Source organism: Urocitellus parryii, chromosome 9 (genome assembly GCF_045843805.1).
Source record: "Urocitellus parryii isolate mUroPar1 chromosome 9, mUroPar1.hap1, whole genome shotgun sequence".
NCBI classification, from domain to species: Eukaryota; Metazoa; Chordata; class Mammalia; order Rodentia; family Sciuridae; genus Urocitellus; species Urocitellus parryii.
In genome coordinates, this window is record NC_135539.1 from 85677146 (window position 1) to 85693514 (window position 16369).

At 44.7% G+C, this 16369-nt stretch overlaps 1 protein-coding gene across 2 annotated transcripts in view; it reads right to left on the reverse strand.

Annotated features, from left to right (window-relative positions):
- Positions 1-16369, reverse strand: part of Gnpat (glyceronephosphate O-acyltransferase) — a 28966-nt gene that overhangs the window by 9744 nt on the left and 2853 nt on the right. The window contains exons 2-8 of one of the 2 annotated variants that reach the window (XM_026413494.2): positions 10770-10952; positions 6030-6206; positions 3883-4012; positions 1170-1297; positions 714-789; positions 325-476; positions 76-206 (exon numbers count right to left, since the gene is read on the reverse strand). In XM_026413494.2, the coding sequence (XP_026269279.2) occupies positions 76-206; positions 325-476; positions 714-789; positions 1170-1297; positions 3883-4012; positions 6030-6206; positions 10770-10952 (977 nt within the window). The remainder of the gene's footprint in view (positions 1-75; positions 207-324; positions 477-713; positions 790-1169; positions 1298-3882; positions 4013-6029; positions 6207-10769; positions 10953-16369) is intronic. The other variant, XM_026413499.2, reaches the window with a different exon arrangement.

Here is a 16369-nt window from a genome sequence, read left to right on the forward strand (position 1 = left end):
ATCAACCCAGGTCTCGACTCACACTGCTAGGTTTAACCCTCCTCTCTACATCAAGTATCAAAACAGGCCTTGCACCTTGGAACCAAGTTATACGGGCTCCGACTCATCCTCCCAGCTGCCAGAGATCGAAGCGATATAGGGTCTCCGAAGTACACGTGGATGCTTCCAAAGTTTTCAGAGAGAATCTTTCTGGCTTTCAACAACCCCTAGTAGCATCATAATGGGGAAAGAAAAAAAAAAGGAGTATACTTATAAGACAGAACATGTATAAGTTGGGATACTCTCTGTACTTGATGAAAATCAAGTCAGGCCATCCTCACATACAGTTGTAGATTCTTTTGGCTTCGGGACTCCTAGAAGTTCATATGCATAAAGAGTTTCTTCCAATATCTTATCATAACTGATGCTAATTGGGACAAGGTAGGTGTCAAAAACTTCTCTTTTAAAAAACGGCTCCATCACAATGTTCAGGAGACCTGTAAACATAGGAGAAAATGTTTTCTCATTCACACTGGGGAGTAGAGCACACAAGGGCCTAAATAGGAAGACAGCAAAAGTGTGCACATATCCTAAGCCCATAAATAGGAACCATTCCACATTTAGAAACAGTTATACTTACAAAGAAACAATTATCTTGTCAAAAAGTTTTAAAAGTATCAAGTTCTATTTAGCAGTGATCAGAAAGTCACATCTAAATCCTGTAAGTGACCTACCAAATTTAGGAGTCAGTGTCTTGGCAGAGCGACTCCTGGTCCCTTCGAGGAAAAATTCAACAGGAGCATAACCATTCTTTAAAGAGAAAACAAACAAACAAGACACAAAACCCATTGCCTACTCTCAAAATGACACTTTTTTTTTCCTGGACCTGGGGATGAAACCCAGGGCCTTGGCGCATGCTAGACACGCGCTCTACCACTGAGCTCTATCCCCAGCCCCATTGGTACTTCTTTTGATTCCTTTCCCCATGCCCTCCCAACCCTCTAAATAAATAAATGCTGCTCACAGCAATATGTAGGCGAGAGAGCCACAGACTGCTGAGACTTGGAATGTTCCTCAAGGGGGAAAACAGCTAAATGGTCTATTTAGAAATTCACAATTTGTAAAAGCAAAACAAACATCAGTGGAAAGAAAACTGAGCTTGAAAAAACCTGGCCATCACATGCATTTACCCGTAACATGGTCTTTACATATTCAGAGAATACCGCCCAGTAGAGTTTGTTGCCACCAAAGGTACGCCGCATGAAAAAGGCACCTGACATCCTCAGCAGCTCCCCAACCACTCGCATTCCCAGGAAGTCTGAAAAACAAAGGAAGCTTTCTCAAGTCCTGAGCTTAGAGGCCATCAGATTACACACGAGACATGGACAGTTACACTGAGACTGAGTCAATGAGAGGACAGCTCAGAACCACTGAAGAGAAGGGGCGCTGCAGCCAAAAGCTGCTGGGAGGCTCCATGCGCTGTGCCGACACCAGCTGGCAAGACAGGCCACAGCAGGGCGGCAGCAGCAGCCCAGGCCCAGGTCCTTGGCCCTGCTCTGAACCAGACGACAGGGCCACCTCTGTCTTCACACCTGGAGAACAAGGCCAACCTGCTCTCACCCCCATCCCAGCAGGTAAAAATATCCAAATACGTCCAGCAGGACAGATTACACAGAGAGGCAGCTCTACTAGCAGTTTTAAGACAAGTTTTCTCTTCTTTTTCCTTAATTTCCAAGTATCTTCCTCATATCTTTATTCAGATGAAAATGCTCAGGAAGTACTTGAGTCCCAGCAGTTTTCACCTTACAGTTTTCTACATTTATTACCAAAGGTGAACACTTCAATCCCAGCTTTCCTGGTGGCCTTAAAGGAAGCTGATAAATGACATATCTGCATTAGCAGTCCTACTTTTAAGAATCAATTCTACAGAAATAAAGCATTGATATAAAGTTATAATACAACAACTTTGTAATAATGATCCTCTAAATTATATACCCATGATACTGAACATTATACAGTATCAAAAGTAGCGCAATACACAAGATGGGAGTCTTACCTTAAGCCATATATAGAAATTAACTCAGTGCCTCAAAGACTTAAAGGTAAAACCTGAAGTTTTAAGATTCCAAGGAAAACACAGGGGAAAGTCTTCAAGGCACTAAATTTTGCAATGATGTCTTACACGGGACACCAAAAGCAAAGGGAACAGAAGAAAAATAAACTGGACCGTATCAAAATGTAAATGTCTGTGTATCCAAGGATGTAATCAAGAGCAAAAAGGTAACGCAGGGAATGGAAGGCACCATTTACAAATCATCTATCTGGTAAAGGATTTGCAGAAAATATAAAGAACCTCTACAACTCAACAACAACCTAAAATAATCCAATTAAAAAAATGGATGATGAACTTGCATAGAAACTTTTCCAAAGAAGACACATAAACGGCCAAAAAGCATGGGAAAGGATGCTCAGCCTCATTGCTCACCGGGGAAATGCAAGTCAGAACCACAGTGCTGTTCCATTCCATGCCCACTGGAACTGGCACTACTGAAAACAAAACCCCATAAAGCAACAAGGACAGGCCAGAACATGGAGGAACCTGAACTGCCCTGGTGGAGCCATGTGGACGCTCCTCAAGTTCGAATAAAGTTACCAGGTGATCCAGCAATTCCACTCCTTGGTATATGTCTAACACAAATTGAATACAAGGTCTTTTTTTTTTTGGTATGTTTTGATTCTGGGGATTGAACACCTGGTACTTTGCCACTGAGCTACAGCTCCTGTTTGTTTTGGAGGCAGATCCTACTGAGTTGCTCAAGGCCTTCCTGAAGTTGGCCTCAAACTTGCAATCTTCCTGCCTCAGCCTCCCAAGTCACTGGGGTTACAGGAGTGTGCCACCATGCCCGACCTGAAAGCAGGGTCTTTTTAACTTTCTTTTTCTTTTGTGGGGAGTATTAGAGATTGAACCCAGGGGAGCATTACCACAACTAGACCCCAGTCCTTTTTATTTTAAGCCAAGGTCTCATCTGAGGCTCTGATGTGATCCTCCTGAGTTACTCAGGTAACATGTGTGGCCACTGCACCTGGGAGCTGAAAGCAGGGTTTTGAACAGATAAGTGTCCTCCCATGTCCACAGACGTGTCATCTGCAATAGGCAGAAGGGAAAAGCAACCCAAGTGTCCACTGGGGTGAAGGAATAAACTAACATGTCTATTCATACAGGGAATATTATTCAACCTTAGAAAGGAGGGACATTCTGACCAGATTACATGGGAGAAGCTTGAAAGGATGTGCACCATCACATCACTACAGGGGAGACCCTGGCACTTCCACCTGAGGGAAGCACCAGAGCCGTCAAGTTCACAGAAGAGACAGCAGAACAGCAGGTGCCTGGGCTGGGAAGGAAGGATGGAGAGGTCCTATTCTGTGGGTACAGCTTCCGTGCTGCAAGATGGACAATGTGGTGGCGGCATGACACAGTGAGTATACCTGACACCACTGAACGTGCTCTTAATGTGGGCAAGATGGCAAGTTCATGTTATATGTATTTCTTCACACAAAAAAATACATTTTAAAAGTTAGACCTGTTCGTTTACCTAGAGGGAGAGCTATTAGTATATAATCAAATACAAAAGCCAGAAGGTAGAAACTACACATGGGTAGTACTGTCGCATTCTTCAAACTAAAACCAAAGAATCCTGTGTGCCTGCATGCCTGTCTCCATCTGCCCAGCACAAGGAGCCAAGAGAGAAGGACCCACGCCAGGCTGTCACACTCTGGGTCCTGAGAGGAGGCTGGGTTAATGTTGCCTTCCATACTTCAGCAGGGCTAGAACCAGTCTTGGGAACATTTTAATCTATAAGGTTAAAAAAAAAAAAAAAAAAGGAGCAGATCAGTACATACCCATTCCTGCTGCTATGACCGGCACAGGCAAGTCGTAGTTGTACAAAAGAAAAGAGAGCATCAGAAAGTCAATGTAACTCCGGTGACTAGGCAGCAGGACAACGGGGTGCTCCTGGATAGCACGTTGAAGCTTGAAGAAATATATTACATTTGGAATAATTTCAGTTATCACATTCTCTATGATTTTAAATCATACCTCAAATCAATCAGGAGGACAAGTCTATGCTTAAAGGTAATGCTAACCATGTTTTTGCCTTCGCTACATACATACAAACTTCACTTTCTCTGACCAGATTAAGTATTATTTTAGAGTTCTAGTTAAATAATTTCACTCAATACAAGAATATTAAATATATAAATTTTATGAATCAGAATAATAACGATGATCACAAGCATGTATTATTTGGCATTTTCTACACCAGTCATCTGACGTGGATTTACTAACATGTATTTGTAAGTAAGGTCTAAGCCTTTGCTTCCCTGTTGATCCCATGGGCATGCACCTTATGAATGGTGGAGCTGAGGGTGAGACCCAGGTCAGCCTGCCTTACACAACCAACCCAAGTCAGCTGCAGTGGTGCATGCCTATGATTCCAGCAACACAGGAGGCTGAGGCAGGAAGACTGCAAGTTTGAGGCCAGCCTCAGCAACTTGGCAAGGCCCTGAACAACTTAGTGAGACCCTGTCTCAAAATAAAAAATAGGAGTGGAGATGTGGCTCAGTAGTTAAGTACCCCTGGGTTCAATCCCTAAGACTGAAAAGAGCCAACCTGAAGTGTTGCCCTGGCCTGGGTGCTTACAGCAACATAGAGCAAGGGCTAGCTTCTCTGGGAGAGATTTAACAGGGGCTTTCATTAGTGTTTTTGTTTTGTTGCAGTACTGGGCATTTAATGCAGGGGTGCTCTGCCACTGAGCTTAATCTCCAGCCCTTTTTTATTTGAGACAGGGTCTCACTTAGTTGCTAAAGCTGGCCTTGAACTTGCAATCCTCCTGTCTCAAGTCTCTCAAGTTGCTGGGATTACAGGTGTGCACCACCACAGTCAGCAGGATTTATAAATTAGTAGGACAAAATAAGAGGAATATTTTTCTCTGTGTCTGACTGCCTGGAGAATGGGCATCACATAGTTGGGAGAGACACTTGAGATTCCAGATATATTCAAGTCACAGATTCAAACACAGTCACTGGTATCAATTTGTTACCTGTTTTTCTGAAATAAAAACTATAAGGCAAGCTTCCCAATAGCACCAGCAAGGGAAGGACCACTAGGCAGTCTTCAGAGCAATGCGATCCAGGCAAAAACTAGCAGTGGATGCACACCTAGTGGGCAGTCGGACAGAAACAGGATGGTGACTGTTTCCAAAGTCCCTCAAGATGCTTACTATAGACAGAGGGAATGTAAACTCTGCAGTGGAGAAACTCGGGAAGCACAGCCTCAACCAAGTGATGAGGGACACCCCGTGAGGAACAGTACAGATGTGCTGAGGAGAACCCAGCATCGCCTCTAAGGTATTCCTGCCCAAAGTGCACCCCTGAGCCCACCACAGAGGGACACAGTTCACGCCTAACCCAAGGGATATGACATAACTGGCCTCTGCTGGGAACAGCATGATACCCAGAGACACAAGCAACTTGTGTCTGAGAACTTGTTCTGGATCAACGGACTCGAAGGAGAGAGGAGGCTGGACATAGCCCACACACTAGGGCTTCTCTGGCGCTACAGAACATGAGTGTGAGGAGTGCCAACGGCAGCTGTAAGGTCCACATCACAAGTGCCATGTCCCGGCTGATTCATGTTGGTAACTGTACCATAAGAGAATGACTTTATCTATAGGAAAACATTGGCAAACAGGATAAAGGAAATGTTGGAGAGGAGTCCAGGTGAAATATAGATAAAATTCTTTGTATTACGTGTCTAACTTCTGTGAACATGGTATGTTGACTAGTCTGAAAGTCGTACTTGACCAAGTATATTAGTCTGAAATCAGGAGTCTAGAGCTAAAAGGAAGAAGGCAAAACCAAGCCCCAGAGAAGCACATCCTCTTCTGCCACGCTAACGCCTGGTGTCTGGGCTCTCAGCATCTGCCAGCTCAGGAGATGCCCGAGTTGTTGCCAGGGTACAGAAGGGCTGGGTCTAAGTCAGTACTCACTTTCTGAATGCCTTCTTCATTCACACACACCTTCGAGAAAATCTGTTTAAATATTTTACTCAAGGCGAAGGCAAAAAACCGAATGACTCCCAAACGCAGCTTATGGCTCATCTCATCCAGGATCTCACACGCTTCCTCGCGGAGGACATCAACAGACTGGAGAGACTCCATAGAGAGCTGGAAGGAGAGGGACGCAGAGATAAGCCAGAACTCTATTCCAAAAGTATAGTTAGCTTCAAATGGACCAGAATTATACAACTCCAAGATAATGTGTTTTCTTCTTGTTTTAAATTGACACAGTGCTTTTTCCAACACAGTGAAGTAGATAAATGGTCTTCTTTTTCTTCTTTTGGAAGAAAATCACTTTATATTCATTAATTCACAAAGAATAACATTAAAACAGCCAGTTTAAGGAAGGCACACAAACATTTTCCAATCCCCCAATTCTGTGTCAACTCAGTGACCAGAGCACCCTTTTCCACTGCCATATAGTGATGTTATAAAGTGAGGTTTTACACTTCACACTTCCATCTCCTATGACACCTTCATGCTAAAGTAACTTGGTCATCGGAGCCAACTTTCCACTTCTTTGATTTGAACTTTTTGATGAGAAGAGTCCACCTGCAGTTCTGCACTGTCTCAGCACCTCACTGAAACCCTCACAGGGCTTAACATCACCCCGATTCTGGGCACATTTCAAAAATTGTTTTATCTCATAAAAGCAAGAGCCTCCCCCCCACACACATGGTGCTGCTGCTGTGCTGGCTGGCTCCCTGAGGCTCCTGGTAAGTGATGGCACAGCCCAGTGTGTGCCCCACAGCCACATCCACTGCAGCAGCAGGAGAGCCACCTGCAGGTGGTGGGGCTGCTGCTGGTGCTGGCCTGGGTGCAGCTCTTAGCCAGCAGGCCAGGCTGGCTGGGGGGGCCACAGGCCAGGTGCGGCCCCAGCTTTCACTTAGCATGCTAAGCATGTGGCAGCTATGTCCAGAGTGCAAATCTGAATGAGCTCATGTAGGTAAGTTTAAAGGCTAGAAATGTGAAGAGAATCAGCATTCCAGAGAAAGGAGCCAGGCAGGAGACCAGGCCCACAAAATGGCTGCTGCTTACAGTTCTCGACCCCGGACAGGAAGACAGAAGAGGAAGGGCTGAGACCACCACCATCCCTCCACTGTGCAGTGCCTCCCTCTTCGTGACAAGCTGACACTGGCTGTTTTACCATCATTTGGTGAAGACAAGAAATGAATTTTTGGAATACAGGGGCTTTGAAGTCTGATCCTGGCTTCAGTTCTCCCCACGAGTGCACACCAGACCTCACCCTTCCTTTTCCTTGTCATTGGGGGCTCCTTGAAACTAGTCCAGGTTCTTCTGAGGCCAGGGAAGTTAAAATTCTGCAAATCTGTGGTACCAACCAGCAAGGCAGGCATATTGGTACAGAGAAATCTGGCTGGTTTGGGAGATCTGTTCTATGATTTGTCTAAGATTGCACAGTGCTAATTCTATCTGAGGGCCCCCTGGAGAGGTTCTGGCTGACTTGAGCTATTTATAGCTATGAAGATTACTTGAGACTTGTATGATGTACTGTGGCCTGTGCATCTGAAAGCATACCCTAATGGCTGCTCTAGGCATTCTGTTAGTCAGCTGTGTTATGGCCATTGACTTGATAAAGGCTAAACTGGTTTAATATAATTGTTTTATGAGTTCTTTTAGTTTGATTTTTTGTTTGACTGGCTTTAAAGAAACAAAAAAAAATCTTATGGTTGTAGCAATAGTCTTATTCAAAATTTATAAATCTTCCTAGGTGTGGTGATGCATGTCAGTAATTCCAGCGACTTGGGAGGTTGAGGCAGTAGGGGCAGAAGGAGCACAAGTTCAAGGTCAACCTGGACAACTTAGCAAGACCCTAGAAAAGAAATGGAAAGGAAAGGACTGGGGATGAAACTCAGTGGTAGAGCACCTGAGTAAAATCCCCAGCAACCCCCACACTCAAAATAACTACAAAAGATGTAGCAACACGAGGTTCCCCATGTCTAGTAACAATAAGATCACAGCAGAGCCAAGAGGTGCCCATGCCTAGTGACACTGCAGCTGTCCAGAGGTCTTAGCACAATGCATGGCTCCCAGGCTGTGGTGATACTGGAGTAAGTCAATAGGAATCAGGAACCAAGAGCAGGCAGCTCCAGGGGCCCCTGCAGGACGTGTTGCCTAATGGTAGCTCCTATGTCCCTGGTTTATGTACTTACTATGCCCCACTTTCTACTATTATTTTACAGTGTATTTCTCCTACTTGTTTAGAAAAAAATTTTAAAAATACTGTAAAATAGCACATGTGGGACTGGGGTGAGGACCATGGTGAATGCTTGCCCAGCATATGCGAGGCCCAGGTTCCAGCTCAGCACCACACACACAAGAGGCAGCATGCTGCCTTGATCCTGGTGCTCAGTCAGGTCTCCCATACGTCACACCCTCTGTGCTTGACTTAGCCTTGTGCTGTTTTGCTTCTTGTGAGCCTCGGAGCAATAGGCTCCACCATGTGCTTTCACAAGTCCAGCTATGGAGGAGGTACATGCTACAATGTTCCTTACAACAATGAAACTGCCTACCAACACACCTCTCCAAACCCAGCCTCTTTTTTTTTTGGTACCAGGGACTGAACTCAGGGGCACTCGGTCACCAAGCTACATCCCCAGACCTACTTTGTATTTTATTTAGAGACAGGGTTTCACTGAGTTGCTTAACACCTCATTGTTGCTGAGGCTGGCTTTGAACTCGCAACCCTCCTGCCTCAGTCTACCGAGCCGTGGAGATTATAGGCGTGCACCACCATGCCCGCTCCATGAGGGTTTTTATTCATGAGGAAATCTGACTTCACTTGTGAAACAGGCCTAACTGGAGAAAACTGGTAGCTTCTTTGATACATAAGGCCAATCAAAACAAAGGGATTAGGAGCACAAGTCAACATCCAAATCAAAAGAGAAATCAGAGGGTGGAGAGAACATTCCCCAGGCCATGAACCAGATTAAACTCAAGGTAAAAGCCAAGAAGCAAGACCTCTACAGCTAAGTCTCAGGGAACGAGAGCCAAATCAAGAAGCTGAAAATGCCTTTCTTCTTCCCCAGCCAATTCCAGAAGGCCAGAGAGGAGGCTGCAGGACCACGACAGCCCGACCCACCATCCAGAGCACAACCTTGCAACACAGGCACCTCAACCAGGGACCAGAGTGACAGGTGAGGCCAGGCAGAGGGTCAGCCTAAGGGAGCCAGTCCTGTATACAGGAATGAGTCCCTATGTATGTGAGGCATAGTTTCTGAAGGTGCTCTCTTCCTTCCTCTGCAGATCACAGCAGTCACACATGGCTTCCTTGAGGATATCACAGAGGAGCAGAGCCCATAAGACAAGGGCGGAAGAGCATGTGCACTTCCTAGAGGAGCCCGTTAGGAAAGAGCATGCTCTCCTCTGATCCGAAAAAAAAATGGAGCCACGGAGCAAAGGAGGCCCACACCACTAATGGCCAGGCCTTCTGTGCTATTAGTATAGCTATGGTCCTGAGGATCGGGTGGGATGAGCACAGGTCAGCAACAGCCTCAAGGGCATCAGTCTATCACCGTGGACTTGGGCCTCATGAGTGCCTGGTTAGGGGACGCACAGGGCTGGCCATCAGGAAGCTCCCATCTTGTCTATGGAACACCTTCCTTCTGAGGTCTTCAAATCACACATCCAGAGCGAGCCTTGCTCCCTTCCCAGTCCTGTTCTCTGGTCTAAGTTCCTTTCCCACTGAACAGCTCCACTTCCTTCCTTCCTATATCCTACAACCACCAAAAAAGATCAGCTTCACCTCTCAATCTCTGAAGCTTGTCCATTCCTGTCCTAATAGCTGTACCCCAGTGCAGGCAATGACAGTGGCACCTGGGGACTACTGCAAGAGCCCCATGAGCACTTCCTGTCTTCGGTGTTCTGAGGGCACTCAGGCGCACTCTCACTCTACCTCGAGAGCCTTCCGCGGCTTCACACCACAGGCCAACAAAGCCCTACCCAACCGGCCCCCACTCACTTCTCCAGGCTAAAAGCTTACCATCATCCTCTCTTTGTTCTTTGTTCTGAGCTATTTTTAGTATGTGAGAGTACACGTTCTCTTAATACATGTTCCCTTAGTTCATGTTCTCTCTTAAATCACACTGGCAGCTTCCAAACTTTGCTATTCTTTGGAATCTGGGCTCTTTGAAACACTCCTGCTGCAGGTTCCCTCTCGCTGACATTGTTAACTGAGCTGGCACGGACACGGGCACAGGCGTTTCTCAGAGCTCCACAGGTATTCTAACACGGAGGTTTGCAGTCATAATGATCTGTCTACTAGAACTTTCTTCATCCACTTCACTGGAAAAACCTGAATCATCTTTCAGATCTCATTTAAAAGTAAAATCACTTCCCCCACGCTCCACACCAAATTAACAGTCCTTATTAACTATTTAGTGTCTTTGGATCTTGGGCCACCGCTAGTGTGCCCTGAACTGAATTTCACTGTAACTGTGTGACCGTCATTGTTCCCTGCCAGCCTAGACACTGCAACTGGTGGCAGCAGTTCTCAGTGTCTAGGAAAGAAGCAAACACACATTATAGGATGTCAGGTATCTGGTGAATGTGCTGAATATAGCTAAACCTAAAAGAATACATTCAAAATAAAATCAGAGAAACAAGAAGGAACTGGTTACGATGAATAAGTCTGGCTGTGACCAAAGGACTCACCTGCTTAATGACATAATGAATCTCTTCAGAACTGAGAACACTGTATTTAATATCATTTGGCTTGCAAGGAGTAATTCCCTTATAGACAAGAGGCGTGTAGCACTTCATCGCAAACTTCAAGTCACTGACATGTCTCCTCTCCTCTAAGATATCTTCAAAATCATCCCACTTTTTAAGCTCTTTCTGTGAATAAGGCAAATCAAAGAAAGTAATGAGCACATACTATAAAACAAATAGGACAGATTAGGGATGACATAGGAAAGGTTTCACCTTTACCAAAATATTTATTCCATGGCATCTGGACAAAAGAATTGAGTGTTCTGACGTTAGGTTTTCATACACTAAGAAAAAGAAATGTGGGGTTGGGGTCGTGGCTCAGTGGTAGAGCGCTTGCCTAGCACATGCGAGGCCCTGGGTTCGATCCTCAGCACCACATAAAAATGAATAGAATGAAGGTATTGTGTACAACTACTTCTAAAAAATACTTAAAAAAAAGAATGTAACAATTATTAGAATCAATTCATCAATACTGAATTTTTATCATATTTTTGGTTGCTATTTTTGTAAAGCCAGTACCCCTTTGGGAAACTTAACAAAAACAGCAGAGACAAGATTAAGCTCCAGAATAATCTCATCAGTTTTGCAAGGTTTCTTCTATCACACTGACAGACTTTCATCTGCCTCTACTTAGCTTTAAAAATTAAATCAAAATATATTAGGAGCCCACATTTGACATATATGGGCTTATGTCAAATAAGCCCATACAAGTGCAAAGAAAATGGAAGATCTCTCAAGAAGAAAGTGCCCACACGGGCTCTGACAGAGAGTCTGTGCCACTGTGGCCACATACGCTCAATTGCCATGGCTCGGCTTCTCTCCACCCAACCAGCCCCCAGCGCAGCTCTTAGAAGCCTACCAATAACTCTTGGACTGCTATTTTAAAAAGACGTCCTCTGATTGTAAAAGTAAGAGTGGTGTTGATATTCTCAGCTAGCACGTCTAAATTGCACACTGCGTGTGAGAACTCTTCTAACAGCTCTGAACAGAGAAGCAAGCCTCTCAACAAACCCAGGAGGGGCTGGCATTCTCAGTCCCAGCTTACAAGGGGACTCAGGCACACAGAGGTGGACTTAGGTGGACTTTCCTCAGGCCAACTCCTGAACACCTCCACACTGCTGCAGGGCCTGATCATGGAAAATCTGGAAACACTGTAACACATATAAAAATATAAATTGCTCCCAATCCTATGACCCAGGAACAACCTGCTCACAACATGTAATAGTTTCCTTATTGTTTTTCATTCATGGTATAGAAATACATGTTTTTATTCAAAACAAGAACCATACAGTTTACCTGTTTTCAACTCAGAGTACTGTTTTAAACCACTTTAGTGGCTGCACAATCATCATGTTCCCTAAGTACTTAAAATATCAAATTACCAAAGCAACATATGTTCATTATAAAAATTTAGAACATACAAGCATAGAGAAAAAATTAAAATCACCTAGATCCTGAGACACTTTCATGAATTCTTTTTCTCTAAATGCACGGATGGACACATTCTTTCCTTGCCACATACACACTGGGACTCGCAACGTGTTTCTTTTCATTTAATGTCATTAAATATTGCTCCATGCCATTTAAATTCCTTCATTTCTTTTTTGTCTGGGGATCAAACCTAGGTGCCTGTGCATGCTAGCAAATACTCTACTACAAAGTTATACCCACAGCCCATCTTTGATTATTCTTTATTTTGTTGTTGTTCTTGTTATTATGGGGATTGAACCCAGTGGTGCTTTTACCGCTGAGCTACACCCCCAGCCTATTTATTTATTTGTTTGTTTGTTTATAGACAGGGCTTTACTAAGTTGCCAAGGCTGGCCTCAAACTTGTGATCCTCCTATCTCAGTCTCCCAAGTAGCTGGGATTACAGGTGTATGCCACCATGTCCAGCAATATCATTATTTTTAATGTTAAAAATTTATATAATTCTTCACTCCTTGCTATATACAAAAACACACATTCTTAGCCCCCCCCCAACATCCTTCTTTCAGTGAACCCCTCCATCCTGGCCTCTTCCAGCTTTCATCCTGCCAGCCTCCTCTACTATATAACACCATTATCTAGTGCTCCCTCTCCCTGCCCGCCTCAAACTGTCCAGCAATTTCCCTGCTTTGGTCTTTAATTCATGGCTCTCTGTCACAGTAGAAAAATCTACCTTGCTTCTGTAATCCAGTGACTCTCAACCTGGGAGAAGTTTTCCCCTTACAAATTTGTGTTCTTTCCCCCACCTCCCTCATTCAGTTTCCTCCTCCAATCCCCTCTGTCCATCCTCCTCACGGTGCTGGGCATGGGCACACACTTCCCGGCTTTCTGGTCCGGCTTCTCCTGCCTCTCAGCACACACACTTGGTTGCCACACTTCACATCTGGCCTTTCACAAAGGAACTCATTGCTCTGCAAGGTCCTGAATGCCATCCTGTTCCTAAGATCTCAGTCTCCAGGCCCCTGTCATCTGCAGCCTTCTGTATCACTCTAGTGCCTCTCCCCTCACCCTTTCTGTCCAGTCCTAACCTGGCTTTGAGCATGCACCCTGTCCACTTGGCAACTCACCACTGCCCTGGTCGTCTCTCAGTGCAGCTTCAGCCCTTTCCTTCAACAGCCCCTCTGCTGAGCTCACCCGTCCTCTTCACTCACTGCCTCTGTGCTCTTCTCAAGAGAGTTCTAATCAGACCCAACCCTACCATGCCATGGCACCCATCAACCACTCCTGGGAGAGGGAACTGCACTGCCCACCATGCTTTCTTTCTGGCACCTGGCCTTATACATCTGCCCATCTGTTCCTGTCATCCCTGCATAGGCACCCCTTCTTCTGTGAAGGCTCCCCTTGAGTTCCACCTGGAATTACTGACACCTCCTCATGTGGACTTCTTCACCTAGAATCCATGTCTATTACAGTATGTATCCTACACTCTGTGACTGTCAGCATGTCTTGTCTTGATACTAGAGCACAATTATCTTAAGATAAGACGGCCTATTTCTTTATCTTTCCAGCATCTGGCCATGATGCTGGAATTCTGACATAAAATTGCAGTCACTGCAACATATCACACACTCTTGCTCATAAGCCATTAATAAGGAACATACAGCTCTATCATCCCAGTTAGACTGCAACAAACTATCATCATATAACTTGAGGGTCAAAAGGGATCTTGAAACTTTCCATTTAGTGGTCCTTGGAATAGAAAGAGAAAAGGATCAGGATCAGGATCAACAGGGAACAAATGGAGGGCAGAGCAATCAGGACACCAAGAGCAGCAAAAACAGGCACTTTAAGAAAGCCTGCAAAAGGGCTGGAGTTGTGGCTCAGCGGTAGAACGCTCGCTCAGCACATGTGGGGCCCTGGGTTCAATCCTCAGCACCACATAAAAATTAAATGAATAAAATAAAGATATTGTGTCCAACTACAACTAAAAAATAAATATTAAAAAAAAGAGGGGCTGGGGTTGTGGCTCAATGGGTGCGAGGCACTGGGTTTGATCCTAAATACACATAAAAATAAATAAATAAATACAATAAAGTTATTGTGTCCAACTAGAAACTAAAAAAAAAGCCTGCAAAAGAGGATCAGCAGCAACTTTTGCACAGTTCTGTTACCTGCAGGGCCAAGTCCACACCTCTTGCCTTATTACTCCAGCTTTTCATGACCCCTACCACTTCCTCTCTTTGACAGTCTTGCTGTAGACATGCAATTCCCTAAACAAAGAATGCTATTTCAGGGCTCTCCAGACCTCTCTTCAAGTTAACACCTCGGCAAAAGAGCATTCGTCCTTACATATTTGAGCACAACTGTAAGCTTGGCTTTGTGGTTTGTGTTGGGACAGAGTGGTGATCAAAACAGTCTCTTTTATAAGTAATAAGTGCATGGCGATACCAGCAATTGAGAGAGGCATAGATTTTCAAAATGGTACCTCTAACATTTTATTAAACCTGTATTTGGTGCCTCCTGTACAAGACTGTGAACTTTCTGTTGAGGTAGGTAAAGTGTCTTCTACGTTTCTGAACCTACTATTATCAGTAGGATCTCAGTCATCATAGAATGAAATAAGGCAGTTACTTCTTGAATCCTGTTGACGACAGCTTCCTAACATTCATAGGATAAAGCTCAAAACTCCCCAGTTTGGCTCTAACCCAACGTTCAATCAAGTGGTTTTTAACCCAAGCTGCACATTAAAATACCTGGGGAAACTTTAAAAATACTAATGCTCAGGCCCCACCACTAGGGGGTGCTTGGTTAACTAGTTCTGTGAGCAGTGAGTGCCTAGGGCATCAGGATTTCTAAAAGTACCCTAAGTGGTTCCCATGTGCAGGCAGGGTCAACTGCTTATCAACTGGCCCTCCCTTAGGCCGGCTAGGAGTATTGATTATCACTGAGTAGACATATTTGCATGGCTACTCACCCAGGAATATAAAACAAAGGAAAGCTAAGTAAGAGGTGAAGTGGGCACTCTCCTTGTCTGAGTCTGCAGGCAGGCTCCCCAGCTGATGGCTGGACAAGCCTCTACTGACTTCTGAACCTCCCTTCTGACTGCTCCAGAGGACCCATTCACTCAGAAGAAGGTCACCAATTGCTCCAGCACCAGCCACCAGGCACTGTTGTACATGCCTTAAGTTATACACTGGGTACACAACTTGAACAATGCAGGCAAGAGTCCAAGGGAGGAGAGCTACATGCCCTCAAGGAAAGACAAACAACAAATAAATAAGGTCAGTTAGCTTAGTGAAACCACCAGTAATGTGCTGCTGGTGAGTATCCAGACATTTGACAAACGCCATGGAGAGCCCTGACTTACAGCCCTCACCACTTTAAGCTCAACAGGGGAAAGATGCACAGCAGCACGTGTTTCAGGAGTTCTACCTTCCAGTAAGACACACACATACACAACCTCCAGAACATATTATAAGATTCAGAAAGGTAACTAGGAAATGCTAAGTTTTGAGTATTACCATTGTTTTAAATAGACTTTAATTGTAAGTGTATATAATTTACTTTTTGATTTTAATGCATGTATTTTTATGCAGTGCTAAGGATTGAACCCAGGGCCTCACATGTGCTAAGCAAGTGCTCTACCACTGAACTGCAGTCCCAGCCCTACTTTGATTTTTAATAATGGTTGTATTTGAACACACATTCACACACACTTGGTGAATATTTAACTGTCAGCTGTGGCAAGCCTACTGGCTTTATACTTAAAGGAATAAAGTAGGGGACCTGATGGGAAGTGACTTGAGAGCTAAATAGTTGCTGGAAGCCTCTCTGAGGAGGTGACAGGTGAGTTGGGATATCTATATTAAGAAGAGCAAGCAGTGCAACATTGTGGAACACTGCACGCCACACTGAGACTATTGCACACGCATTCTGAGCAGAGGGCATGCTTATTTTAAGCCTGAGAAATAGAAGGTCAGGTGGCTGCAGACTATTAGGCAAGATCAGGAAAGTCAGAGCAGTGGCAGTTACCAGACCACACAGAGTCTTATGGAACACAGCAAAGGAATCACGTCAAGAGTCCCAGGACTTTTCCATTTGTCATCCCAGAATCT